The sequence below is a fragment of the Oryzias latipes genome, chromosome 9 (genome assembly GCF_053564925.1).
Source record: "Oryzias latipes strain Hd-rR chromosome 9, Olatipes_Hd-rR_3.1".
Taxonomy (NCBI): domain Eukaryota; kingdom Metazoa; phylum Chordata; class Actinopteri; order Beloniformes; family Adrianichthyidae; genus Oryzias; species Oryzias latipes.
In genome coordinates, this window is record NC_136245.1 from 20,509,797 (window position 1) to 20,537,441 (window position 27,645).

General features: G+C 37.6%; 1 protein-coding gene across 1 annotated transcript; it reads left to right on the plus strand.

Annotated features, from left to right (window-relative positions):
* The first annotated feature begins 18,830 nt into the window (after window positions 1-18,830).
* Window positions 18,831-26,713, plus strand: LOC101159271 (hyaluronan and proteoglycan link protein 1). The gene is made up of 4 exons (XM_004072440.4): window positions 18,831-19,179; window positions 22,904-23,227; window positions 24,703-25,005; window positions 25,159-26,713. The coding sequence occupies exons 1-4, from the start codon at window positions 19,089-19,091 to the stop codon at window positions 25,443-25,445; spliced, it is 1,005 nt and encodes a 334-aa protein (XP_004072488.1). The 5' UTR covers window positions 18,831-19,088; the 3' UTR covers window positions 25,446-26,713.
* Window positions 26,714-27,645: the final 932 nt, after the last annotated feature.

Here is a 27,645-nt window from a genome sequence, read left to right on the forward strand (position 1 = left end):
TTTCCTTTACTAATTTTCCACTTCCCATTTAAATCTGTATGTTATTGTTCATGCACAGCTGGAGGTCTGTTCTCAGCAGTTGACTGACAGGGCCAGTCTAATAACACATTTTTCTTCTCGGGCCTTTTTTCTTTTCCTTCTTTCTTTTTTTATGCTTTTGACTTTGAGAGAACTGCTCTGTTGTATGTCCTATTTTTGTTCCGTCGAAGGGGAATGACAGTCATCCAAATTTTGATGTTGCCAAATGTTTGAGAAAAGTTACTAAAATTATTCCATTAACCATGAACATAAACTTAAATAGTGGGATCTGATTTAAACCAGGTCAGCCTTACTTGTGCAGCTTCTCTTCTTTGCTAAACGCTCTTAGTGTTTGGAGACAATCAATGCACCCAACTAGAAATCCACTTCATCCAATCCAAATCCAAATCCACTTTTATCTTTTAAGTATTATTGATATTTTTTTGTTATTCAATCTCCTGGCAAATTCAAAACATTTTATTGCTACCTCACTTGGCAGCTCTATCGCCATGGACCACAAATGCCTGCAGAGAGTGGTGAAGACTGTGTCTAAGATCACCAGGACTCCTTTGCCCTCGCTTCAGAGCATCTACAAGTGCAGGGTCAGCAGGAAAGCTGCCTCCATCATCAAGGACCCCACCCACCCACAACGAGGTCTGTTCACTCTCCTCCCCTCGGGCCGGAGGTACAGGATTGTTGGACCACCAGACTCAGGAAGTCTTTCTTTCCCGCTGTCATCAGACTCCTTAACAGCTGACAGGAGTCTGGAACAACAAACTGCACCTTTGCACACCTCATTGCTAGTCATTACTGTTCTTGCACATTCATCTCATGTAAGTCTCTTCGCACAGTTAAACTCAGCTGAATTTGCACAACATCTGATTTGTATATAAGTTTAGTCCTTTACTGATGCATAGTTATATTTTATGTCATGTGTGAATTTTCAGTTATCCTGTATATATCCCACTCCTATCTTTATTTTATTTTATCTTATTTAACCTTTGGCCTTCGGAGCAGACGGCAAAGAAAGCATCTCATTGTACAGGAAAACCAGTTTCCTTGCTGTGCAAATGACAATAAACCCCTTTAAATCCATTGAACTTGTGTTCTCTGCTATTCTAAACAAATTTGCACCAAGTGTCACTGTATGATGTTTTGTATGAGCATTATTTGTCAGTTAAAAAATTGCTTCCTCACTACAGGTCTTTAACTACATTTATCTGTTTTTTGTAATACTTTCTGATTATATTTGCCTAAATTCTGTATCATTCAGTTTCACAATCTTTTGTATTAATTTCTTTCCAATCACAACAGAAGCCTGATTTTAGAAGATAATATCCAAAGGAGAGTTTGTGAATCCTCAACCAGGGTGGAACCGTCAGGAACTGGTGGTGCAGAAACCAAAATGCAGGAAATTGGGCTTGGTGGCAGAAAATTAAACATTTAATGAATAAACTAAGACAAAAACCATGGAGAAACAAAAGGTGATAAAGCAGATGACCTGACAATGTAGAACTGAAAACCAGACACCTTCATGCACTGAGGAAAATTAACAGCTGTGGATGATAAACATGAACCTGGAATGACTGACAGAGAGCTGATTAGTTATCAATTAGTACTTTATTTAAAAATGTTACTGAATTATCTTAAAGGACAAAAAAATTTGTGCTTTTGTTTTCCTTTTCTTGTTTTCTGTTTTCCTCCTGCCCTTCTAAAATCCTGTGCACGTCCCTGGTTAGCACAATAGCACAGAAGTCCCCAACCTCAGGTTGATCACAAAGCCGGGATGAAGAATTGTTGCTCCGATCACACTTTAATACACTGGACGGATGATCTCTGATGTTACCCAGAGGATTCACAGGAACAGTGAAGATTAACGTTGTGTACTCAGCCCATCTCAACAATTTTACAAAAATGACAAATAGGAACAAAGTGAGAGCTGTCCACCCTGCTCAGAATCAAAAAGAACAGTCCCATATTATCCCCGAATTAGGAGATTTTGAAATAATCCCCACTTTGCAACGATGTCATAAATATAAAACAAAGCAACAGACATTGCAGAAACAGTTTAAACCAAACTGTTAATACATTTATTTTTGGTGTGAAATCTGACTTTTTTACCATGGGAGTCAATAGGAATTTGTACAGTTTTACAATCAAAATCAGGTTGTATTTGGAGGAACCACAACATTTGGTACCTCCTGTATGTTGTGTGTTTGCGAAATTGGTGGTCAGCAAACAGTGTTTGCTTCTTTAAAGGATTACTTTGTCTTTTCTTTTAAAGAGAAAAAGTTTTCTCCTCAAAACCTCTCTTAAAATGTCATAATTTATTGTTTTATACTTCCAGTCATACTCATGAGACCTGACATGTGCTGTCAAGCCTGCAGATTGAGACTGCTCTCTTTTTTTTGAGTCTCCGTGCAGCAACCCATCTGACCTTGGGATAAAATTGCCAGAATATCCACCACAACAAAGATAGACAGCTGTCTTAAGATCACATTACACACTGTAGAATGCTGGCCCTCAGATTGTTTCAAAGCGCTTTCATAACACAGCAGACATTGACTGGCAGCAACAATTTCTTTTCTGAGTTCCCTGTTGTTATTTTTGACATGGTGAAGCACACCCTGTGTTGTTGTTTACCTTCAGCTGAATTTATTTAATTTGAATACTTAGCAAGGTCCAGATTCCTTTTTCTGTTGGTAAAATATTTCTTTTTCACAGTGCTGAGCTGACAGCCACGACATTGATGTTTACCATCTGGTTACTTTAAGAAAAAAGTGGTTGCCATGGCAATCCAGTCATTTTCTGCAATTTTTTCCAGTTTATAAACGGATCTTGCTATTCAGTTGTTATCTTTACACCTAATTGCCTATTAAAAGTCATTGACTTAAAGAAGCCACATCTCTTCCTTGTTTGCTGGTCCTGTGAGAATCATCTGTGTCCCCCACCACCAACCATAAAGCTGGATTGCTTGAATTCTTTGCAGCTTTTACCTTCAGGATTTCCAAATGGAGAAGCTTTAATTTTGCAAAAGCATACCTGGGAAAATATCTAATTCATTCTGTTTCCAGCTCTGAAGACATCACATCAGCAACAGAATCCCGGAGTTAGACATGAGACAGAAATGAGGCGCCCTGGAGTCCTCACACTGGGGTGGTGGAAATTAGCAGATGGGCAAGATGATGAATGAAATGCCCTGGAGATGTTTTGAGGAGAAGGAGGATGTTAGAAAGACAGCTTGAAAGACAAAGTGATATAATGAAATTCAAAAAACCTGTTTAAAGACTTGATTAGGTCATTGAAATCCCAAAAAACATCGATTGCACATGCTGAGTGATTTGATAGTTGGGTATATTTCCCTGCATCAGCTGTCAGACATGCTAATGGCCACAAATCATGTACTTTCCGTTGTGATTTCCTTCAATATTTTAATAATTTGAAAGGTTGCGTGTGTGTCTTGTGTGTATTCAATAAAGTTTCTGCTGTAAAACTTAAGTAATTGTTTTCTTTTTTTTCCAGGCACCAAGTACAGTTTCTTACGGAGCCCGTGTCCTGACATTAAGATATTAAAATGTGTCTTGTTCCCACAGATTAATATCTTGTTCCCACAGATTATTATCTCGTTCGCACGAAATACTATTCCGTTCCCACAAGATACTATTGCGTTCCCTCGAAAATACTATTCCATTCCCTCAAAATACTATTCCGTTCCCTCGAAATTGAACGGCCAAGATGCTGAAACAAGTTTGACCTCCTAAAAAAACAAAATGCATTTTTTTCATATTCATAGGCTTTGTTTCCTATTTAACTCTTGTGCTATCTTAGATGACCCCACCCTTACATTGACATGTTCTCCCTACCATGACAAAGGTGGATAAAGGTGGAAAGATTTCATGTAATCCATGGACACCAGTGAGGTTCACAAATCATTGAAGAAAAAAGGTTCAGAGCACTGTCTAGTGGGTCTAGATGACCCAACTCCCAATGGTAAAGTGCCTAGGATAGTGCAAGGGTTAAAGTGAATCTAGTGGATTTTCTAAATCCTTGGAATGTTATGCAAAAAGCAAAAAAGAAACAATATGATATCCACAAACTATTTTTGTCCTCTTTTTTTACAAATAGTTTCTCTTAGATAACTTTGGACAAAGGTCAGTCGGGACCGAGAACAAGAACTTTAAATCTAACACATTATTACCTAACTTGAGACAGCTGCCAAAATGTTTTATTCTTATTTGTGTCTTATAAAGTACTGCTTTCTGCTCAAGATTTTAAAGTTTTGATGAGATATTGTTTAATCTCTAAAATGTCACCAAAAAAGAAAAAAGAACATGAAATTAGACAAGATTAATAATTAATATGAATTAAATTATTATTATTAATATGCAGTTTGGAATGTTCTGCCTTGAATTCAATATTGCAATACTGTTTAGTGTGGTGAAGCATATAAAAATAAAAACATCTTGAAATGACGGAGGAGGACGTCCTGTGAGCTGCAGATTTTGGCAGCAACTCAAATGTTTACAGCATCTGTCACCACATTTAGTGAAAGGATGGATGTTGTAGACGGTCACACAAGAGATTAAAAAAAAAACATTCTGTAAGAAAAGCAAAAGGGAACAGGTCCAGTTGTTCATTGACCAAACACTGTTCCTAAGCTCTGTGAGATGTTGGATTGCCACAGGCAAAGCTGAACTTTCTTGGAGGAGATCGCATTTAAAAATCCTGGATCAAGCATGCATTATATTATTTGTCTCTTTTTGAGAAAAAAACATGTCTTTCTTAAAAAAAAATAATAAAAAATAATAATAAAAAAAGCTTTATTTGGGTTTTTTTTGTCCAAAGAGACATCTGTTTGTCGGCCGCAGGTTAGTTGGAATTAGATCACAATAATTGTCATTGGAAGGACTAAATGTGTTTTATTTTGAAAGCCAACAAAATAACATTGTGCAACCAGTTATGTCCCTGCTGTTGAACACAGGAGAACCAATTACTATGGCCAGCCTGAATTAAACGCACATGCTGCTAAAGTTTGAATCTCAGGGGAGCCTGATGGAAAATAAAAGCAGCTGGGCACTGTCCTATGACACAAACCCAGAGCTCACTTGAGATCTGGGAGGGGTAGCCTTCCTGTGCAGGCTGTGCAGGCTGTGCAGGCTGTGCTGGCTGTGCAGGCTGTGCTGGCGCTCTAAACGTGGGGTGGTCGCACTCCCCCACCCCTCTCCAGTTCATCACTGTTCCAAGCACCAGGAGAGCTTAAATGCAGTTCAAACAAGGTTTACATTACAATGTGGAGGTTTACATTTATTGCAAACAGCATTTAAATCACCATTTAGGAAGACCCTTTGAGGATTTCTTGTAAATAGTGAACAGCTGTTCTGACATGAAACACATGAAAGTTTCATATTACAAATGACATCTTTTGTTTGTTTAATATATTTTCTTTCGGTGATCATCAGATTTGACATTTGCCTGTGAATGAGACATCAATGCTAACCAAATACGCTATTATTTACTATTTCAAATGAAAAGGTTTTATTGGAGGACATGTTTTTAGAGCCATTATGACTGGTTTTTAGGTTTCCTCCTCTCACTAAAGTTTGTCCTTCATTTTTTGCTATACATGATTCTGTTTTTGATTCCTCATCCTTTTAGGGAATATTTCTCTAAACACATTGTATTTGCTAGCTCTTTAAAAAAAAGAGAGACGAGCACAGCATTAGAAGTTGGTTGGCTTGTGTGGAAATGTAAATCAATGTGTGGCACTGAGAAGGTCGCACTAGCATCTCGGAGGAATTAATAGGGTTTACAACCCACACTCCATCCTAGGATTATTCCCAGTCAAACAGTGGTCTGTTCAGCAGGATTGAGAAAAGGATGGAACAAATTAATTCTTCCTCCATTTGTCCACCCTTTTCTCACTGCCTAGTGCCTACCCTTTTGCACAAAGGATCCTCTGTGAGACGAGATGGAGGCTGACAGGGGCTGGGGGTTGGGCAAGGAGTTGTGTCTGGGAGGAATTCTGATGTATGGCATTGCACGGCTAAACATGTAATTTATCCATGAGTGCTCAGCCTTGGTAGGATAATCTTTCTCCACAGTCAGTAAGACAACTGACACATGAGGAAGCAATGGTTTTACTGGAGCTTTGCCTTGAAAAATTACTGTCAGTAATAATTAAAAAAAGAAAAAGGACACACAGCTACCAGCACCAGCAGCTTCTTACAAGCTTCCATTACAAGAAAAGTTAAGATTGCCATCAGGAAACAGCAAAATTGCTCTCCATGTAGATTTTGAGAAACTATGACACTTCTGGAGACATAAAGATTCTTTTCTATTAAGTTATAAATTTGCATCACCCCCTCATTACATGTTTTGCTTAGTATCTAAACACTAATGCCCCAGAGTTAAAGGTAAATTTGTTTTCAATGATAATCTTACTGATGAAAAAATGTGCTGAAAATTGAATCGGACATTTTGATCATGTGACACATTTCCATCACATGCGTTTGGGACTATGACTATCCGAGGCAAAACATGAGACTAGCGGCTTACTTGCAAGTGAACACTAGTCATCAAAGTGTGAATACAGTTGAATTAAGTGCTAAAAGAAAGAGTACTGTGCATTACACAAGAAAAGTCAAGTAGATGTCTTGCCTGTAATTTTAGTTTAAGTAAGGAGCTTCAAGCACTATCAGTTTATGACACTAAATTTCCCAGTTTCAGATGTCAATCAAATGATGCCAATGCAGCTGCCCAAAAATTACCAGGTTAAAACATGAAGTAAGCAAAGACAAATAGTGATTTGGTGAGCTTTGCTCACTGTAGCAATATCATCTGTGTGGCAGTTGGGCCAAAGGTCAAGGTCCACAAAAATATCAAATAAGTCTCGATCTGTGATTTATTAGCTAAAAAAACTTGCATTACATTGTCTGACTACAGAAACTACAGTAAAAGTTAAAAAAAATACATAAAGCAGCACTTAAGGACTTAAGTTAAATTTCAGAAGGCCCCGGTTCCAATCCCGGTTTGGTCCTTTCTATGTGGGGTTTGCATTTTTGCGTTATGCACGTGTTGTTTATCTCTGGCTTCCTCCCACCGTGCAAAATCATGGAACAATTGGTAATTCTAAAATGTCCTTCATGTGTGAATGTGTGTGCAGGTGTCTTTTTCTGTGTTGTCCTGTGATGGACTGGTGAAAAAACCATGGTGCACCCCAAGTGCACCCCGACATCCCTATGATTGTGAAATGGAATTAGCAGTTGTAGAAAACTGATGGATGGATAAATGTTTATAGTGTTCTTTGTATATTTGTGTCATTGATTTTAAGTTGGCAGTGTAGTCTTACATCACAGTCCACATTTTAGATCAGATTCACTATCCACCACAACAAATTAACCTTTTTTTTAATTATTGTTTTGTGCATTTTTGCTTTTTTTCTGTTGTAAAGGCCTTAATCATCAGTTTCTTGAGGACCGTTGACCAGTGCAATAGGTTTAGTCTCCAAACAAATCTAAATTTAAGATCTTCTCTGAAATAAATTCTGATTTGTTCAACACAGAAACAAATCATGTCATTTATTTTGCAGCCACACAGTGTGTGGTTACAGCATCAGTTTTTTTTTTTATTATTTGCCTCCCATAATTTTTCACTTTGAGTCTCTATAATTTACATGTGCAATGAGCTGTGAAGACATTTGAAGTATTTCATGGGAAGCTTTGCTTTCTTTTTCCAGCTGCAAGATGGAGATTTGCATATAGTTGCCTGCTCATTTTATATAAACTGTTTTTCTTCAGTCACACACTTAGGTACCTTTTAGATTTCCTTTTGTGCTTTTTTTTGTTTTCAAGTTTGTGGTTTTCCCTGCTTGGAGTTCGGACACCATCTGCTTCCAATCTGGAACTAGGAAAAAGTCCCCTTTTTCTTCCCAAATGAAAGCTATTTCTTAAAAGATTTCACTGCACTGCATTTATTATATTCATAAAGGAACCTGATTATATTTCTTTTAAATAAGACTAACATAATAGAAGAGATCAGTCTTAATCTGATTTTTTTCAACCACTCTGCCAGGTGGCAAGGAGACCAAAACTTGAGTCCTTCAAAAAACAATCTCCAGTGGGAAACTTAGGTTCTGTGACACTTTATGTGTCCCTAAATCACTCTGGGTTGAGAAAAAAAGGCACTTTGTGGTGGTTCATGAGTTTATCATTAAACTGCTATGAATGCTATGATTTGACTTTGGTTTAACAGAAGGTTTTGAGTGACATTCTTAATGTATCTTTTTGTTTTGGTTTGTTTAACCCGTTGATGATCAAATAAAGTTTTGGATCCTTTTTATTTCTAGACTAAACCATAAATTTATTTGCATTCAAAAAATATCAATTTTACAGGTAAAACTATAGATTTTGGTAAAAATAGACTACCTTGAACAGGATTCGTTAATAAAGAAATGTTTTTGACTATTTTATTATTTGTTTTGTTTGATAATCAACCTTAAAAGCACTGTTTTACGTCTACATAAATGTTAAGTGCTCAATATAATTTTTCCACTTCTTTGTGCATTCTTCTGCTTGAAAGACACCAAAAGACTCTTCATTCCTCTGCATTTTAAATTACGTCTGCAGATGGAACAGTATGCATCCGCATTTATAGTTCAAAAATTACAAAAAAGAAACAAACAAACCCCATACCCTTATGACTATTCTTTTTTAACCTTCCCGGTGGATTTTTAATTATGATTATGACGTTTTTAACTAAACTCCCACAACTTGTCCTAAAAAGCCATATTTCAAGTTTATCTGATCTGATTAGCCCTTGATCCCTCCTCCCTCTTGATGATGATAGCACGGGGGGGGGGGGGGGGGGGGCACAGAGAACACCGACTGACAGTCTCTATTCTCAAAAGATTATCTTTAGCATAAAGAATCGGTGAAAAGTGACATATTTTTGGTTCCACATCAACACTTCTTGAACACTGTGTGGAATGACAAAGCAAATGTGTGTACTAGACCCTGCTGTTTAATAAAATTACACACCAAAAAGAACTTTGATAAGTCCATGAAAAATGCTTTGAATGACATGATAATTTAGGCTACATTGGAGCAGAAAGCAGCACTGGCTGGAGCTCAGAACTGATTTGATGCTAGCACATGCAGACTGATGGATGAACTTGGACAGCAAATAAAATGAAATGCCATAAAGAAAGTGAATATTCCCACCTTATTTTCCAAATATGTGCAGCCAGTGCTGAACTTTTCTCTTGACTGCACGGACCCAGAGGAAGAGTTAAGTTTAGGATTATGGGTTACGGTCAGGGTTAAACCACTAAATGGTTGTTTAGTGCGGCTGTTTCTGCAGCTCACCGCTCCTCCAGGGGAAGGACCAAATGAGGAGAATGCATTTCAGGCACCTATGTGCGTCACAGCTAATGGGACTTTAGGTTTAATTTTAAATACGTGAGGCCAACAACAAAATCCAGCCTTGGTCGTACTTGTGCATGTGGGCAATGCAGCAATGTGCCATCTTCTCTGCTTCTGCACCTGAGCTTGTGCACACGGGGGGAGGCAGATCAGGGGCCTTAGGCATGCGCAATTGGTCTGTTGTGACATCACAATGACTCATTTTTCCCTTGTGCTATTCTATGCACTTTAACATTGGGAGTTGGGTTATCTAGACCCACTAGACAGTGCTCTGAACCTTTTTTCTTCAATGATTTGTGATCCTCACTGGTGTCAATGGATTACATGAAATCTTTCCACCTTTATCCACCTGTGTCATTGTAGGGAGAGCATGTCAATGCAAGGGTGGGGTCATCCAAGATAGCACAAGGGATAATCAAATCTAGCGTCTTTGCGACAGCTTGATTGACAGCAATTTAAAAGGAGAAATGGTCAGAAATGCAAAAATGAAATGTTTTCTTATTATTACATTTGTTCTCTTTCGTCAGAAAAATGCCAAACCTACATGTCAAAAAGTAAAAAAAAAAAAAAGATTTTCATCAGAGAGGGACTTTAAACATCTTTTAATCTGAGTACAAATAAAACGTATGATACAATAAAATAACTCCAAGCACCAAACAGGTAATTGTTATCAAGAAAATGTTAGCTGTGACATTTCAAGAATAGATATTGAAAGTTTGATTAAAAGATTTTATAGTAAAGCATGAATAGTCAGTAGTCTTTGGCGGTTGGGCTCTGGGCCAGAGACATCTTGCATGTTTGTGATGACCTCAGACCAAGTAAACAGACTCCAGAACCCAGACGCCAATGGTGGTGATGGTGGTGATGATGGTCAGACTGCGCCCAATTGAAGAGCTAGGTTGAGACCAGTGCAGAGGTGGGCCAGCGAAAAGTCTGCAATGCAGATAAACAAACTTGTGAGGACTAATTGATGAGCAACTTGTGGAGTGAAGAATAGGCAACCATAACTGAAGATAAAATACATCTTCTGTATTGAAATTTTGCCAAAGCTTCACTTTATTAAAATTGGCACAAGTTACCCTAAACCGATCAGCTCTCTTTGCTCAGAGAAATCTAATCTAAGGTGGAAAAAGTCAGATTCTAGTCTGCTGTTTTTCTAAACATGATTAGAAATCAGATTAACAAAACTATAGGCTATACCAAATTAGCATTTGGCTTTGAATTTTAATTTCAATCATACAGCTTATTATAATGAAACTTTGTAATGGGTTGTGTATAATGATGAGCAATGACAGAGTTCACGGCAGTGAAGAGAGTAAATGTAGCAGGGGAAGCTATGATGATACAAGAAGGTCCGTGCTATTAAACTGAGCAGTTTTTGTTCTTTTGCCAAAAAAAAAAAGCTTAATTCAATATAATTTCCTAAAAATAATTCCCAGAGAACACAGTTATTTCTCAGGACATCTGTAATTTTTTTTTTTATGTGCCACTGTGGGTTTAGAATGCATACCAACAAATTCCGAAAGAAACTGCAGGCAATTTGATCCGGATTTCTATATCCCCTTATTTTGTGTATCATTACACAACTTTATCAGTAACCAGAGGTGAGCAGAATTTATTCATTTCCTTTAAAATAATACATTAAAAAAATACATTCCAACTATTTACTTGACAAAGAGTATATACAGTAATACTGGACAAAAACACATGTAAGAACTGATTAATGCTTCAAATATATATATATATATATATATATATATATATATATATATATATATATATTACATATAGAATCAGACAATCATTCAAAAGAATAAAGCGCAGACCATGTGCTTTTTAATTGTTTTTGTATAAATCTGTATAACTTGAGTTAAATCTAATTTTAATATGATTTACAAATTTAAAAAAAGAAAATATTAACCACTATTATATCATGATGTTAATCTCATGTAAAAAGATAAACATTGTGCCAAAAAAAAAAGTAAAACAAAAATAGATGGTAACTGGCATAAATAGTCCTTTTCTACTTTCCTTGAAGACCCAAGGTTCAGCCACCACCTTGTACTAGCACCAACCTACAACCACCAGGAGCAATATGGGGTTGCTCGAGGACTTTTTAATCCACAGGTGGGCAAAGCGGGATCCAAGCATCTTCTGATCAGAGATCAACCGCTCTACCTCTGCTCCAAAGCTGCCTATAAACAGAGAAAAAGAAGATGCTTTCGGCAATCCTATTAAAAGTACTTGGTTTTTGTGTGTGTGTGTTTTTTCTTTCAGCTAACAAATAGTGTATTGTTCTCTATCTTGTGCGTGTGTGAATGTGTGTGCGACTGGGTGAATGGGACTGTGACTGTAAAGCGCTTTGGACCTTGTAGGAAGAAAAGCACTACATAAGTATACGCCATATACCATTTACCATTTATCTTGCTTGACCCTTCAATCCACACAGTGTGATTATATTTATACTAATCTAATTACATTTGGGGTAACTATTCTGTTTTATTGTTTGTACTAAAGAGAGAAGGATAAAGATTTTGATTGTTTTACATACAGTATATAAATAAAATGAAAAATAAGACCACAAAACTGTTAGAGGAAACTTGTTGATTGCTCGGTATAATTACTTCAAAAGTGTGAGAAGATTGTTTTACCCTTTCATCCTATATGCAACTATTATAACATAAAAAAATCCTTTTTGCCAACTCTTATGGAAACAAAGTCTCACATTTGGTTAAAAGAAGCCCTTACTGATGTAAATTTTTGAATAACACTAAGATGTTTTGGTAAAAAGCCAAATTAGTTTTGATGTAGTGTTCTTAGATTTAACTGCAGCATATTATTATATTCTGTACAGTTGCATCTATTCAGATAATCATTCCATTATGCTATAGAAGTGAATCAGAAGTATCATTCAGACATGTTCAATTGCTGCCAGCAGCAAGACAAGCATGTATGGGCACTGAGCCTGCATGCATTAAATAAACCTTAATCCTAAAAAGCAGCAAAGTTATTTTGACACAAATTACACTTTGAGAAAAAAGGATTGAGAAAATACACAAAATATCTAAAAGCCCAAAATTAAAATAGCTGACAGTTCATTTGCTTTAATGCTCATATTTTATTGACTGCTGAAAGATGTTCCATTACACAATAACCCAATTAATGAATAAGACCAGCAGCAGCTTGGAGTTATTAACCCCTAAAGGTACAAATAATTGCCCCGGGTATTGCCCTGTTCAGCTAAGATCATCTCAATGTGTTCTGCCTTTGTCAACATCTTCAAATAAAATGTTTTTTTGATTATATCATTTGCCAAAAAATGGTTCACTCCAACACAGTCCTAAAGCTGGCTTTTACAGCAAATTCAGTTAAGATGACGTATTTTTCTTTATCTAAATTCTCATTAAAAGAGATCCTCTGATTGTACATCTCTCCTAATCTTTTTTTTAAAGAACTGATTTGCTAATTAATGATTTTTCACACTGTTGATATACATTGAATGTTTTTAGTGATTTTTTTTATAAAACAAGGAAAGAAAAGTCCAAACTACAAAGAAATATTTCAAAGAAAGTCAGTATCCCTGTCACTACGGCAACCAATCATCACTGAAAACAAGGTTTTAATAGTGTGAGTAGACACACATAATGTGATTACTCAATAAGTGTTACTGTGGTGACTCGCCCACATTTTCTTGCAGCTGGGCCTAAACTCATACTCCCATGTGGCCCCTGGTGAGAGCTTGGCAGCTCTTTTCATGAACAAATCCAACCAATAAATCGTAAAACTCAGGCCGGGGAAGCATAGTGTGACGCAGAAAAAATATCTGTTTGTCACGTCGCAGTGTTCGTGCAAATTTACATCATCATGATCAGGAAAGCGGATTTATGCTAATATTATGTGATGTAAGACAGTTTTTAGAGATTTTACCAGCATTTTATTAACCAGCTTACAATTGATTTTCTGAACTGAACTTGTTTCTAAAATAAAATGCAAATCAACCTGGATTCCATAACCAGGTAGTCAGTTAAAGCTTGATGTCTGAGGTATTAGTTTGCCATTCTGGCAGGGAAACAATGCAAACTTCTTTTTCCACTAGCTTTTTTTCATTTGTATGACAAATGTTGCTCACACTGAAAAACTTGAAAAATGTATTGTTACAAAGTTAGACCAATTTTGATTGAAGTACACAGAAAACACCTCGCTTGTGTAAACAGACTGCCAACAGGTTCATTAGTAAATTGACATGGCTGTTTTACCTTGAAGTGAACCCATAAAAACCAAAGTGGTAAAGCACGTGTAAACAAAGTCATATTTTCCTAGAATGATTAGAATCTGGCTTTAAATTTTGCCATTCTAAGTTTTCACAAGCAAACTTTAATCAAATCTGGACTGCCCTACCCTTTCAGGCTCACAAAATATGAAGTATTTCTTCAAGTTAATATAATAGTGGCCTATTTTGCATTAAGCAATTATGCAGATAACCCTGCGACCTTTCCAGGGTGTACCCTGCCTCCGCCCAGCAGTAGCCAGGACAGGCTTCGATGACCCCGTGACCCCAAAGTGATGTAGCGAGTCAAGAAAATGGATAGATGGATGAATTATGCAGATATAATGAAAGCAATAAAACTGAAAAAGAAGCATGACAAACTCTTGCACACCTGACAAAATAGAAGTGACAAAACCCACACAACACATTTGGTTGCTGATTGGTTGGCTTTTTGATGGCCTAAAATTCTAGATGACTAACCATAAAAAATTTTTGTGCTCAGCCTATTTCTCAGTGTCTTTAACATCAGTTAGGGGGTGGGAGGTGTGAAAGGAGTGGGGGGCTAGGTACGGGGAGGGGGGCCCTCTTTATTTATTTTTGTTTATTTATTTATTTTAATAGTCATGCTTTTTTTTATATTTTGTTGTGTTTTAATGTAAAGCAGTTTGTGTTATATATGAAAAGTGCTTTATAAATAAAGTTTGATTTGATTTGATTTGAAAAATAACAATATGATCCATTACTCTTGCCATTACCTTTTAGTGGGAGTTATAACTAAGTTTGAAAAAGAGTCAAATTTTAACACTGGTTGATGGAAAGTTGCTCATGACTGTAAGAGTAGTTGCTTTAAAAACATCATATGAATTTGTGGCTCTTCAGTGGAATAACTGAGTCTGAACATTTTAAATGTGTTGTATGGTCGTAAATCCGCTTCAATCCCTGTCTCCTGACACACTTCAGAACTTTATACTTTTGGAAAATGTTGTTGCTGCTATTTGGAACAACAGTGGTCCCCATGGCAGCGGTGGTAATATGGTATTATATTTTTTGGCTTCACCATTCAACATAAAAATGCCTTTCTTTCTGTTAGTTTATTCATTTTTTTTATTTTTGTATTTTTGGTTGTTTAGAGCAGAAAATGAAATAACAGCAAATGAGTGTTGTCTTAAAATACCACGTTTATTAATTACTTTGAGTGAATTATGGTAAATACCGTGCATGAGGAATTTATGGTATGTAGCTGCCTCCAATGTAAACTGAAATGGACTGAAAAACCTCAAATCACCTTCCCGTTCTAGGTCTGAAGGAAAAAAGGCTCCATAGGGGATGTTTGGTTTTCGGGTTGACAGTTGCAGGAAAATGTTAGAGTAATATGGTGGAGGCTAATATAACACAAACTTTATACACAATGTTTTTGTAAAAACAGCAATCTGACATACCAGAGGAAGTCAGTTTTATCATCTCACCAGAAGAGGCATTAAAATCAGCTTTGCGTCAAATAAAAGATGTGTCAAATCATCATTTCACTTTGATCTCTTCAGTCGGTCAACAGTGAAAAATGACAAAATGATTCAAATTTGCTTAACTGCTGCTCAGATTTTGGTTTTGGTGCCAAAGCTAACAGATGGATTACATGTCCAACTCCCAAGCAGAACCCGACCCTTCCTCTGAACCTCACACAGATGGCTTTTAAGGACAGCCAGAGGAGCTGACTAAAGCCCACTATTGGACACCACCTCTAAGTACTATCAGTTTATTTAAGTAATGCTGGAAAATTATACTAATTGTATGATAAAAATCAGCTTTTTAACCGTTTTGATCTCCATGAAGGAGGTGAGAGTAAAATTGTCCAGCTGCATGGCGTCAGAGCTGCTCAGCACACATAAGTTTCCGTTCAGCCCATTTTACCAGACCGGTAGAGTCCCATACATTACTACACGTCACTGGTTACCAGAAGCAAATAGAGTACAAAGCCCACGTCATCCTCGTAAATGTTTCCAAGCCTAATCCTGTGTGGTACTGCTGGACATAAAGAGGAACACATGTCTGGCTGTGGCTAATGTGAATGTATTTAATATGGGATAACCTGTACTTTTTCAACCTTTTCCTGTTCAATGTTTTAGGGAAGTTTATTTAACAGCCTCCTAAGAGTCCTGACAGTCACTTTTCAGATGCTACACACCATCCTGCACCTCTGAAGCCTAGAGCCAGAGTGCTGATATATGTTACAAAGAATTATATCGCCTGGCCAAAGATTTGGAGCACAGCATGTGAAAAACCAGCTGTGAATGTGCTCATGGCCTTGAGACCTGGCTCTGACACAACAGAGCCATCAAAAAGTCTCAAGCGTTCAATTCTCCCAAAAGTCAGTGTAAGCACAATACAAAGCATCTGCACATGAGCCATGAACACTATCAACTTTTTGATTCCTAGGCATTTCTTTTGTTGTAGTGTTCTTTTAGTTATTGATCAATGTGGAACTGTTTGACTATAATCTTTAACAAGCAACTATCTTTAATGTAATGCAATTTACTAGAATATGCTTTCACAAGGATAAACAGACACTTAACCCTTGTGCCATCTTAGATGACCCCACCCTTACATTGAGGTGTTCACCCTACCATGACAAAGGTGGATAAAGGTGGAAAGATTTCATGTAATCTATGGACACCAGTGAGGATCACAAATCATTGAAGAAAAAATGTTCAAAGCACTGTAGTGGGTCTAGATGACCCAACTCCCAATGTTAAAGTGGCTAGGATAGCACAAGGGTTACAAAATTATTCAAAATGAAAGAAATTGCTTACAAAATATCATTTCAATTACCCTTGACATGGTTAAATCAATTTAATGTGGCAATTTTTCACAGTACATGTCTCTTCTCACAGACTTCCAGTTTGAAGCTCATTTGAGACTAATCCAAGCTAGGCTCTGTTTGCCAAACAAACCTATAAAGGCTTGTTGAAGCAGAAGGCTTTCCTATTTCACTTAATTGTAAGTTATTTTCTACACTTGTGACAACTTTACCAAGAGTGAATATTTTATAACCTAATAATTTCAAGTTAAGTGTAATATTAAAATTACAAAGAAATGTGATTTCTTTTTAACCAAAATTCTGCATGAACTTCACTGCCTGTGTTCCAACAACGATTAACCTTGTTTGTCCTGCCTAACTGACCATCCATGGAAAGGTCATGGATCTATAATGTAATATTTAATAAATAGGTCCATCTAAGTGCTGTCATTGTTCATGATGAGTGGATATACTGACTGTCTCACCTCTTGTGACCTGGCATCCACATGTGTAGAGACATCACATGTTGGGTTATATTACCACAGAGGTTAATTGTGCTTAACGTTTGCCACGTGTTTAGAGGGTTAGTTCAAATATTATTTCAGGTCTTGAGAAGTTAAAGATTTATTCACAAGTTGACTTTAATTGACAGCAACTGGAGAAAGAGATTGTTGTGGGGCTGTCTGTCTGGCTTGTCCTTGGCTGGATTACTGGCCAAAAAGACTTAGACTCATAGCTAATCAAAAGAGAAGACAGCTTTAATCCTACAACAATGGCAAATGGATTTTCAGCAGCTCATCAAATCAATTTATGCTGAGTTGCCAAATAGATTGTTAGTTGGATACACATGAACTGATCAGTAAACTTGTTTAGTCTTTTTTGTTGTTGTTGCTTTATACCAGTTTCACGAACAACTCTCATATGACCGTGGATCATTTGCCAAGCAGGGCTGAGCAGAAGTCAAAAGTAGATTCTTTTTCTAGCAGATGTTTCCAAGATTGTTTGGTCTCCAAAAGGGTGTGTTTCTGGAACAGAAGGAAGTACTCAGTCATAAAGCCATCTTGCCATTAACAAAAATTTAAAAAAAATAAAAAATACTACACTGACCGCCAGCTCTGATATCCTTTGAGTAATCCACATATGCTGACATAGTCTAGTACTGTAGGTGATTGCAGCTGTCTCCTTGAGAGCCTGCAGTGCCCTCACGCTGAAGCCATGTGTGCTCATTATTTACTCTTGCGCACTGGGGCTGTGGCAGGCTTGTTTAGCCATTGCTTAGATGGGCCCCCTTCTTCTTTTCCGCTATCTGGGGCCAGAGGATGCAATCTAAAATGGGACTTACAGGTTTCTGGATCATCCATCATAAACCCTCTGTGTATTGTGCCTGTCATTTACTGGTTGGACTTAAAGACTGACAGATGGGGCATTGAAAAAAAAAGGATAGGAGTGAAGAGGAAAGCGTCTTAGGCTGTCCCAGCTGTAATGATTTAAGTATGGAGCAGCAATATCTCAAGAATGGGGCATCCTGGTCCGTGGAGCCATCTTTCAAAGACGGCTGCAGAGCTTGACAAAATGTTTGGGAAAGACCACACAATTCCTGAAGGCCTATGGCCTGTTGTGAGTCCACATCCGACCTCCCCAGGGCTCCTCTGTCCGCACAGAGCATGTGCTATCTCTGCTGGGAGAAACTCAGAGTCACTAAAACTGAGAGAAAAACCAGCTCTAATAATTTACTGTAACTGCTGAGAGCACAGCTATTTGCTGACTTCAGTTTCTCACCTTTGTGGTCACAGTAGATCACAACAAAAGGAGAGCAAGAGAACACAGTGAACACAAGCAACAGAAGAGAGAAGGGGGAAAAAAAGAGGCAATTTCTGGGCAGACCTTTTATGTGTGTTTTTAATGGCACTGTTACAGTTAACAGGCTTTTATCAAGCAATTGTATAAACAAGTAAGTTTTATGCAAGCTTGTAGTGTGTACCTATGCTTGTGTCCATATAGGGAGTTTGTATATATCAGTTTTGACTTACATACGTTTTAATTAAAAAAGAAGTAAAGTAAAATCACACAAAAAAAATAAGAGCAAACGTGCTTTTATTTTTCACCAACAGAAAATAAAATATATAGATCTCACAAGCATTAATATACCAAAGTTGCAGCATTTCTTTTTCCAAGTCCTTTGTCCAATTCCAACAGGATGGATAATTATCTCCAAGTTTATTGTCTAGCGGTTTTCTTTTTTCTTCTGTCTCCCATGGGGGAGAGGAGGGAGTATTTCATAAAAGAAGTGCCAAAGGGGAACCATAAGGAGCTAAGCATGGTGATGGGCTGAGGGGAGGAGGAGTGGTCTTTACCAAGCTAGGCTTCAATAAAAGGCACTTGTCTGGACCTCTGAGGAGACCAAATTTTGCAGTAGCACCACAGACGACTGCTGCCCCATCAGAAAAAAAGGGGGCATTTTAGTGAACTAGAATATTTGGTGTCAGATCGTATTTAGTCCTTTTTATATTTAAAGACACCTTTTCTTATTGGGGTTTTATCCCACCGAACAGCTTTTTTGTGCCTAAAGCAAACAGAAAAAAAGGAGAAAATGATGAGTCTGCTCTGCATCACAGTGATCTCTCTGACCCTGGCTGGCAGGGTGTTCTGTGAAAAGCCAACCCCCGCCTCGGTAACAACAGGTAAGACTCAAATGAATTTAAATGCTTCAACGTGTAACGGTCATGTCTCAGCATCTGCTGTTTATGAATGCATGTGGAGCTGCACGATCTGGAGGCAAAGTGGTTTTACAGCACAGGCCTATACAACAATAGGGTCATTGTGATAATATGGGTAAGAGAGTCATCTCCAGGGTATAACACACAGACAGAATGCAACTCAACCTTTAACTCTGCGACTTGCATGCAGGCCTCCTCAACACAGTGTAGCTGGTGAATAAATTACCCTGTCATTCAGGGGGGGATAACTGCTCGCTCTACTGAATGAGAAGCATGCAACCAAAACTGCTGGTTGTTTAAATAGGTCAGAAGTGCTGCAATAGATGAAACTAGACCAGTAGTGCTTGTCTTTTCATTTTGAATTTACATTCTTTTGTTTAGTCTGGGGGAGAAAAGCAAGTAAGTTCCAATGAATGTATATATTATTTACTGTAAAATGATTTTGTTGTAGATTGATGGCACATAGAAGTGGCTGTCAGCTACACAATTGTAGAGCAAATCTACTTCTGTGATGATGGCAGAAAAAGGGTTAGCTCTTATTCTTCATGCTGTATGGATCGAGTGATATTTAATGCGCTTTCAGCAGCCTTGCAAGCTGACTCAGTGGATTTCAAATTAAGGATTCTTCTGGTGTTTCCTTTCAAGGTGGAGAGGAAACAGCTCCCCTGCAAGATGAAGTTACACACAATGGAAGGATTAGCCCTTTTTATTACAATGTTGAAATTACTCCCACAGGCCAGTTATGTGACTATCATGTTCATATGTCTATATCGTGCACCAGATTATGCTTCTGTAACAAGAACACACTCTCTGTTCATGGGGTGCTGCCTGTCATTACACCTACTGACTAACTGTAGCCCTGGGAGCGTTTGGAGAGCAGCCATGGTAACAGACAGTCTGACAAGAGCAGAGCAAAGATTAATGACCCACAGCCAAATATATAGAGCCCTGTGCTGAACGGCGGCCAAATGACTCTGTCTTTCCCTGTGAGGTAACAGTCTGTTAACTATAATGCTTACTGTGGCGATTGGTTAGTGAAGCTTGGCCCAGCTGCTTGAGCTTGATGGAAAAAGGTGCTCTGTTGGAAACTGAATAGGGCTGGCGCCTGACGTGAAAGTGTGTTCTGGCTTGTTGATGGAACCAGATCTGATGCATCCTCTTATTAATCTTGAGTCAAATTTAACAATTTGACTCAATAGCAGTTAAATGCTATTTAATAGCAGTTAAATGTGCTTGCAATTGCAAACACGAATGTGCATGCTATGTATTTCTGCTTGACAGAACACAGGAAAGAGTTTTTTTTTTGGATGAGTGTGGACTGGAGGGGGTGGTTTGCTGTGCTTGTCCCAGCTGTGCTTGTTAATTCCTTCTCCACTCTAAAGCAAACAGGCCAGCAGCACCGGAGGAGAGCAAATCAGTGGGATGTTGTAAAGCATCTCATGCTTTGCAATTCTGTCAGAGGGCGTGGCCCAGTGTTGCACACACTGCTATGAACAGTGTGCAGGTCGCAGATTTCCAGTGTCAGATTCTAACCCGGTTTTCACTGACTTTTATTCAGTTTTAGAAATTAAACAGCAAAATGAAACTTTTGTAGTTTCAGAATGTAGTGCAGACTTGGATCTCTGCGTTATTGCTAATTTACAGTTCAGCATGGCAAAAAGACAGATGGTTCCAATCATTTACTAATGCAACCTTTTACAAAGTGCTTGGTCGTAAAATAGCAGTGGGGCTTGGCTGCAGCTGTTTATTGTCCCACTGCACACATGTGGCCACTTAGTCCTTTGCCATGTTTTCAGTCCCAAGCTTCCCATTTAAAAAAGTCCAAGTTGACTTGCTTGACCATACGTTTGCATATTATCTAAAACATTTTAGCCCCACTTTTGGCTTGAAAGTAAAAGTTGTGGCAGGTGTACTAGTACAGCTTTTTTTTTATTTGCCAAGAGGCTGTGGCTACATAATTTGCTGTTTCTTAATTGGCACAAGACACCTAACCTCCCAGGGGCCACATTAGTGGAAGAATAGAGAAGCAAGTGAAACTTTTAAATTACCTTCAATATTAAAGTCTTCTTTCTTTCTTTCTTTTTTTTGGCTGATAATGTCTTACAGTAAAATTAATTATTTCACCTCCGCCTGAAGTTTTCATTCTAATTTGAAAAAGTAATATGTTCCATGTTCCATTTATATGCCCTCAGAAACACCTTTTAAGAATTACAAACTACATTCAGTGGCCAATCTTTCACTTTGCACACACAAAAAGTGTCCAATGAAGCCTTATCTATTTGTTCTTGTTCTCTGATCTGTAAAATCTAGTGTCTCGGCACAAAAGTTGTCCTGGATCCATCAGCTTCCATCTACTAAGCCATGACTACCCAAAACTGCCTTAAAAGTCATTTTACACAGGCAAAGCCCTGCAGAATTAACAATATCCAGACTGTTTCTAAACACTGCACTGCTTTGAAAGACATTAATAAAAAAGACAAGCAAATGAGTTTTTCTTACATCATAAAACACCTGGCATCTCACTGACCAAGTTGAACAGGGTTACTGGGTGTGGTGATTTTGCAACAGAAGTAGTTGGAGTATGAACAATTTGATTGGAGGGAGGCAGAAAAATAAGAAGTATTAGGTAGCATGAACTGGAACTGAGGGACAGATTAAGTTTGCCAGCAGCTTTCTTACTAATCAAATTCTCATGTAGAAAGGCTCCCACTGAACCAGTGCTCATAAGGTAGAGAAGCATGGTTTGGCTGGAGGACTGGGAGAGTCTGTTTCCAGACTTGAGCTTTAGAGTTGAATCCTAATCAACACACAGATACAGGTGATCTATGGTAAATCAAAGAAAAGCTTTATTAACAAAAAAAAGTTTTAAATATTTAAGATGAAAAAGCAATCTGGCATACTTTATAATTAAACAAATCAAGGTGGTAAAAGAGTTATTTTTTGATAATTACAGACAAGATATTTATTTTAGTCTTGTTTTGGGCGGATTCCAAGAAAATCAAAGGCTGTTCAATTAATTTTTGGTACAACAGAGCTTAACTAAACTTTTACTCAGTTTAGTTTGTTAGTATGTTTGTGATTGAGCACCTTTTAAGGTCCTCCACGTCTATTCATCTGGTGCCTATTATTCCCTGGCACAAACTTCGTCTTGCCAGTTAGAGCCTTCCACAGAAAACCTTTGAATATCCGAGCATGGAGGTCAGGGAGATGATGGAAACCTTTTGAGTTGCACTAAAACTTTAGAGGTAAATGGTGACCTGGATTGGCTTGAAAGAACAATGAAGTTTGGCAAAAGATTTTTTTTTTTTTGTATTCCTTTTTGGGTTTGACATATTTAACATAAATCAGATGGAGAGGATAAAACAGATTTTCATTCTGAAAGATAATATTAAGAAAACAAAAGACTTGATGAAACAACTGCCAAGACTTGACATAAGCAGGAAAGAGACAGAGGTGGAGTATTGGCTCCAGGGGATGAACACTGCCTGAAGCCCCAAACTGTGAATAATCAGACTCAGGAAATTGTATTTTCAGATGGGTTTTTTTTTCAGCCCACAGACTTTTGCTATATCAACTTCAAGCAAAATGTTAATTTGAAGTAAATATTCTAGATCCAGTTTATACCATTTCAAAGTTCAACTGTCATGACTTTATTTTTATAAGCTCAATCCTCTTCTCTTTTGTTCAGTCACAGCTAAACAGGGTGCCAGTGTCACCCTGCCCTGCATAATTCATTCCTACGACAAAATCGCTGGATATCGAATTGAATGGACCAAAGTCAACGATAAGGGCACCTGGACTGACGTGTTGCTGTCCATAAGTTCACATAAGAAGGCTAATGGTAATTTTAACAACCGGGTGTTTCTCGGGGGTTCCAAAGACGAAGATGGATCACTAGTGATTAAAAATGTCTCCATGGGCGACATTGGAAGATACCGTTGTGAGATCGAAAATGGAGAAGAAGACGTCATGCATGATATTATCTTGGAGGTGGAGTCTGGTCTTTCAAATGGTAAATTCCTTTTTTTTGTCCTGTTTTACTTTGATACATTTTCCTTGATGTTTTAATTTCTCATTAGTAGCAACTGTTTCCTGCAATACACAAAGAGTAATATTTCACAGCCTTTTTTTTTTAAAGAACTTTAAAAGTTGCAGCTATTTTTACATTTGAATTGTATTTAGCATTAAAAGAGGAGATCGTGGTTGTTTTTGGTGCACATTTCTAAGCACACAAAAATTTCTGATGATTTATCCTGGAAAAGTTATTGTTAGGATAACCTCCATTCAAAAATCAGTTCATTTTATAGCTACACTGCACAACTTTGAATTTGTGTGTTTTATTACATTATTCTAAAGCAGTAAATGAAAGGATTAAACTGAACCCCATTGGCAAATTGTGTCAACAGTAATCCAAAAAACTACAACACTCCATATCAGTAAAAAAGCAAATAAAGTCAATATTAATTAAACAAACAAATACACCAAAACCATTTCTTACCACTTCATTAAAAGTAAAACGTCATAGAGTATTTTAGGAGATTTTTAACCTTAAATATCTAAATTAACATTTTTCTTAAGATGCACAGAAGTCTAAAGTACAATCCATCCATTCACCACGTTGTCCTCCTTCCACCATTCTGAATGGTTCCCATTCAAACACATAAAGTTTCACTATGACCGCCGCTCTCACATTATGAATGGTCAACCGGATTTCATAATCTCTCACAACTGAACACTGAAATCCTCAGGAGATTTTCTAGAGGAACTGAATGTGAGAATCCATTGGATGTCCTCCAAAGCCAGCTGTTTAGTGAGGAAATAGTTCTTTTTTTTGTTTCTTTTTTTGGGGGGGGTGCCAGGAGTTGAACACTCACCAAATAATACAGAACATTTTTAAGGAAGAAAACTGTCATATTTTACCTCTTACATTAATTTTGAAGCTTATGGTACTTTTCTTGCATTTCATACTTTTTTATTGGACTGTAGATTTGTTAGTGATTCACATATTAAAAGATCATCTCCAAAACAAAAAACATTTTAGATCTTATTATGAGTTCATTAGTTTTAATTGCTTTGAAATCACTGCATAGTTGTTTTTTTTAGCTTGTTCATGGTTGATCTTTTATTCTTAAAAAATAAAATAAAATAATAACTTTGGTTCATCAACTGGGTTGAAAAATTGCTGGCCCACTGCTCACAAATTGGAAAATGTATTCATCTAAGTTTCAACTTTTATTGATTCACATAAATTTTGCTTTTTTTATTCCTAATTTTACTGAAGTTTAATAATGTGCTTCACAAACCTCGACTCAGTGCAGTCTTGTCTGGCGTGAAATTAAGGCATTTGTATAGTTCCAACAACAATTTGATTAATCCTAAAAACCATTGGAAAAAAATTAATGAAGTTAAAAAAAAAAATCAAGATTACTAGTTTAAATATGTTCAAATGTTGCCATGTTGTCCTAAATAATTTTGACCCTCTTCCAGGTGTTGTGTTCCCATACTCCCCTCACGGAGGTCGCTACAGCCTAAACTTTGAGCATGCTGAGAAGGCCTGTGCAGACCAGGGTGCTGTAGTCGCCTCATTTGAACAGCTGTATGAGGCTTGGGAGGATGGCCTTGACTGGTGCAATGCGGGCTGGCTAAATGACGGAACCGTGCAGTATCCCATCACCAAACCCAGAGAGCCTTGTGGTGGGTCCAGGAAAGGCCCTGGACTCAGAAGTTATGGACAGCGAAACAAGAAACTCAGCCACTTTGATGTGTTCTGCTATGCCTCTAAGCTAAGAGGTAAGCTTATGTTCTTTCAAAATCATATAGTGATTTTTATTGTTTATCAAAGTTGTACGTTTTTCTGGAAAAACCAGATCACAGATTCTCTGGTGAATCATATAGACTTTGGAAAGTTATGGATTTGACCACGTTGTCTGTTTTTCTCATCAGGGGAGTTCTATTGGCTGTCAAACCATAATAACCTGACCTTCAATGAAGCTGTTCAGGCATGCCTTCGTAAAGACGCAGAAATTGCCAAAGTCGGCCACATGTTCGCAGCCTGGAAGCTTGAGGGCTATAACCACTGCAACGCCGGCTGGCTAGCAGACGGAAGTGTCCGTTACCCTGTTTCCAAGCCCCGCAAAAACTGCAGCCCTACTGAAGCTGCAGTGCGTTTGGTCGGATTCCCAGACAAAAAGAAAAAGTACGGTGTTTACTGCTTCAGGCCTGAGCAGTGAGGGAAGCAGAAAGTGATGGAGAAACCACAATCACCAAAGAGCTGCAACAACTGCCACTTAAAATCAAGAATAAAGCAGGGACACTTTGGTATTAACTAACATGAAATCAATGTTCTTCTAAAGTTGCAATAACACAAGACCCGATTACTTAAAATCTTGCCTCCATCTGCAACAAAAAACAGAACGGTTGTTGCCTTCTTTCTTTTCTAGCTGTATAAGACTGCTGGGTGTTCATCTGATGTGACTGACACAATAACTGAATGGTTGACATCTTTCTTTCGAATATTAAAAGGTGTGAAGTTGAAGATGGAGAGCAGTTGTGCAGAAATTATGTGCTGCTTAAATAGTGCGATATTGTGTTTTATCAGATATCACATCATTGAAGGACAACAGTGATTACAATGTGACAAAATGTGACAGTTGAGATTATATGTATGCATGTTTCACTGCGGCTGAGTTATCATCAATTACTTGTGTTGAAACTGCTTCTTTAACTCAGACAAGCAAGCAGCATTACTGATTTATTTTTAATCATTTTTGAATCCCATTCATTGAAGGGTTCACCTCCTGATTAGCAATAAATAAACATGTAAACATTTCCTTTTTTTGCAGAACACATTGCGTAATGTTTAGATTAAAACAAAATTTGTTATTTTATTTTGATTAAGGACTTCTTGAGGGATATCAAAAAGTTTACAAGTGAAATTCCAATAAAATTCTTCTTTTTTTGTAGTTTAAAACTCATACAAGCAGGATTAGATAGTTCTTGTGTAAGTCTGTTGTCCCCTTGACCTGAACTAAAACCTCTGAATATATAGAAATAGTGATGTTTTCTCAGTACAAAAAAACTGTGGTATATAAGTAACCACAAGAGAAAAAGCGAAAGGAGACACTGGTGGGTAGTTTGTCAGAATTGACTGAGCCAACCAGCAGTTGCATTTCCAATTGGTTTTTTTTGTTTGTTTTTAAGGCCATACTAATCCCTATATGTCAAATAGTTTCCAAATGTAGTCATAGTCATTCTGTGGTAATTGGAAATCAATAAGTGTCTACTTCAGACTACAGTGTGGGTTAGAGTTGTACCACTCTGTGTTTTCTAGTTTTGTGCTTTTTACTTCTACATTTTTTTTTTTATTCTTCTATTCATGGTTGCTGACATATGCTACTTACTTTAGATGTGTGTACACACATGCATGAAAAGCTAAAAGATGCTTTGAATCGTTTGCCCCTCTTTGGTGACATTTCAAATAAAGAGTACAACTTTTAAACTAGTGTCGCACAGTGTTCCTTTTGGCGTAAATGGCGTATACTTATATAGCACTTTTCTACCTTCATCGAAGGCCCAAAGTGCTTTAAGTCACAGTCCCATTCACACACACATTCACACACTGCTCCCAAACATTGGCGCCAACCTTCCACCAGAGGGAAGATAAAGTTCAATGTCTTGCCCAAGGACACTTCGCCACATGGGCGGGCAAGGTGAGAATCAAACCTGCAAGGTTCCAATCAGAGGTAGCCCGCCCTACCACAGCACCACAGCCCCCTTTTCATAAGAATTTGCAGTGTTTTTGTGAGTAGGCAGGGAAACTCAAAAAGCTATGAAGCAGAAATGCTTAAGTTGCCAAATCAAAAGTGATGCATGTAACACTGACAAATTAGACAACTTAACTTTACATGTGTTTCCCTTTAGCCGTAACATTAACTTTTATTTACACAAAAAATGTTCCATCTCTAAGAAGGATGTTTTGCCTGAAGAACAAAGTCCAGTTTAAGTCAACACAGAACGACACCAACGCAAAGTGTTAGTTAAAGCAACTCTCGTTAGTTAAAGAAACACGTCATTTTTGACACATGAACATATAAAACACATAACAGTCGAATTTATCTGACTGTATTTGATTTTTAGCAGATCGACGACTTGTAATGAAGCAAGGCAAATCATTTTTGTTTTAGTTGCCTCTGCGGTTCCTAACATTACAACGTGGTAAAAACCCCACAGCAAAAAGAATTTTGACTCATTTTTAAGGAGCCTGTTTTTGCAGTGCATCACCTTAAGCCAAGTCTTGGAATAGGTATGACATGACAATAAAAACATATTCAGTTGCCAAGGTGAAGGGTAAAATCTTGTTAAATCTCAGGGAGATTTGGAAGGCAGGGTCCAGATTTTTCCCCCTGAGCTGCCATGAGACATCTGCATTTC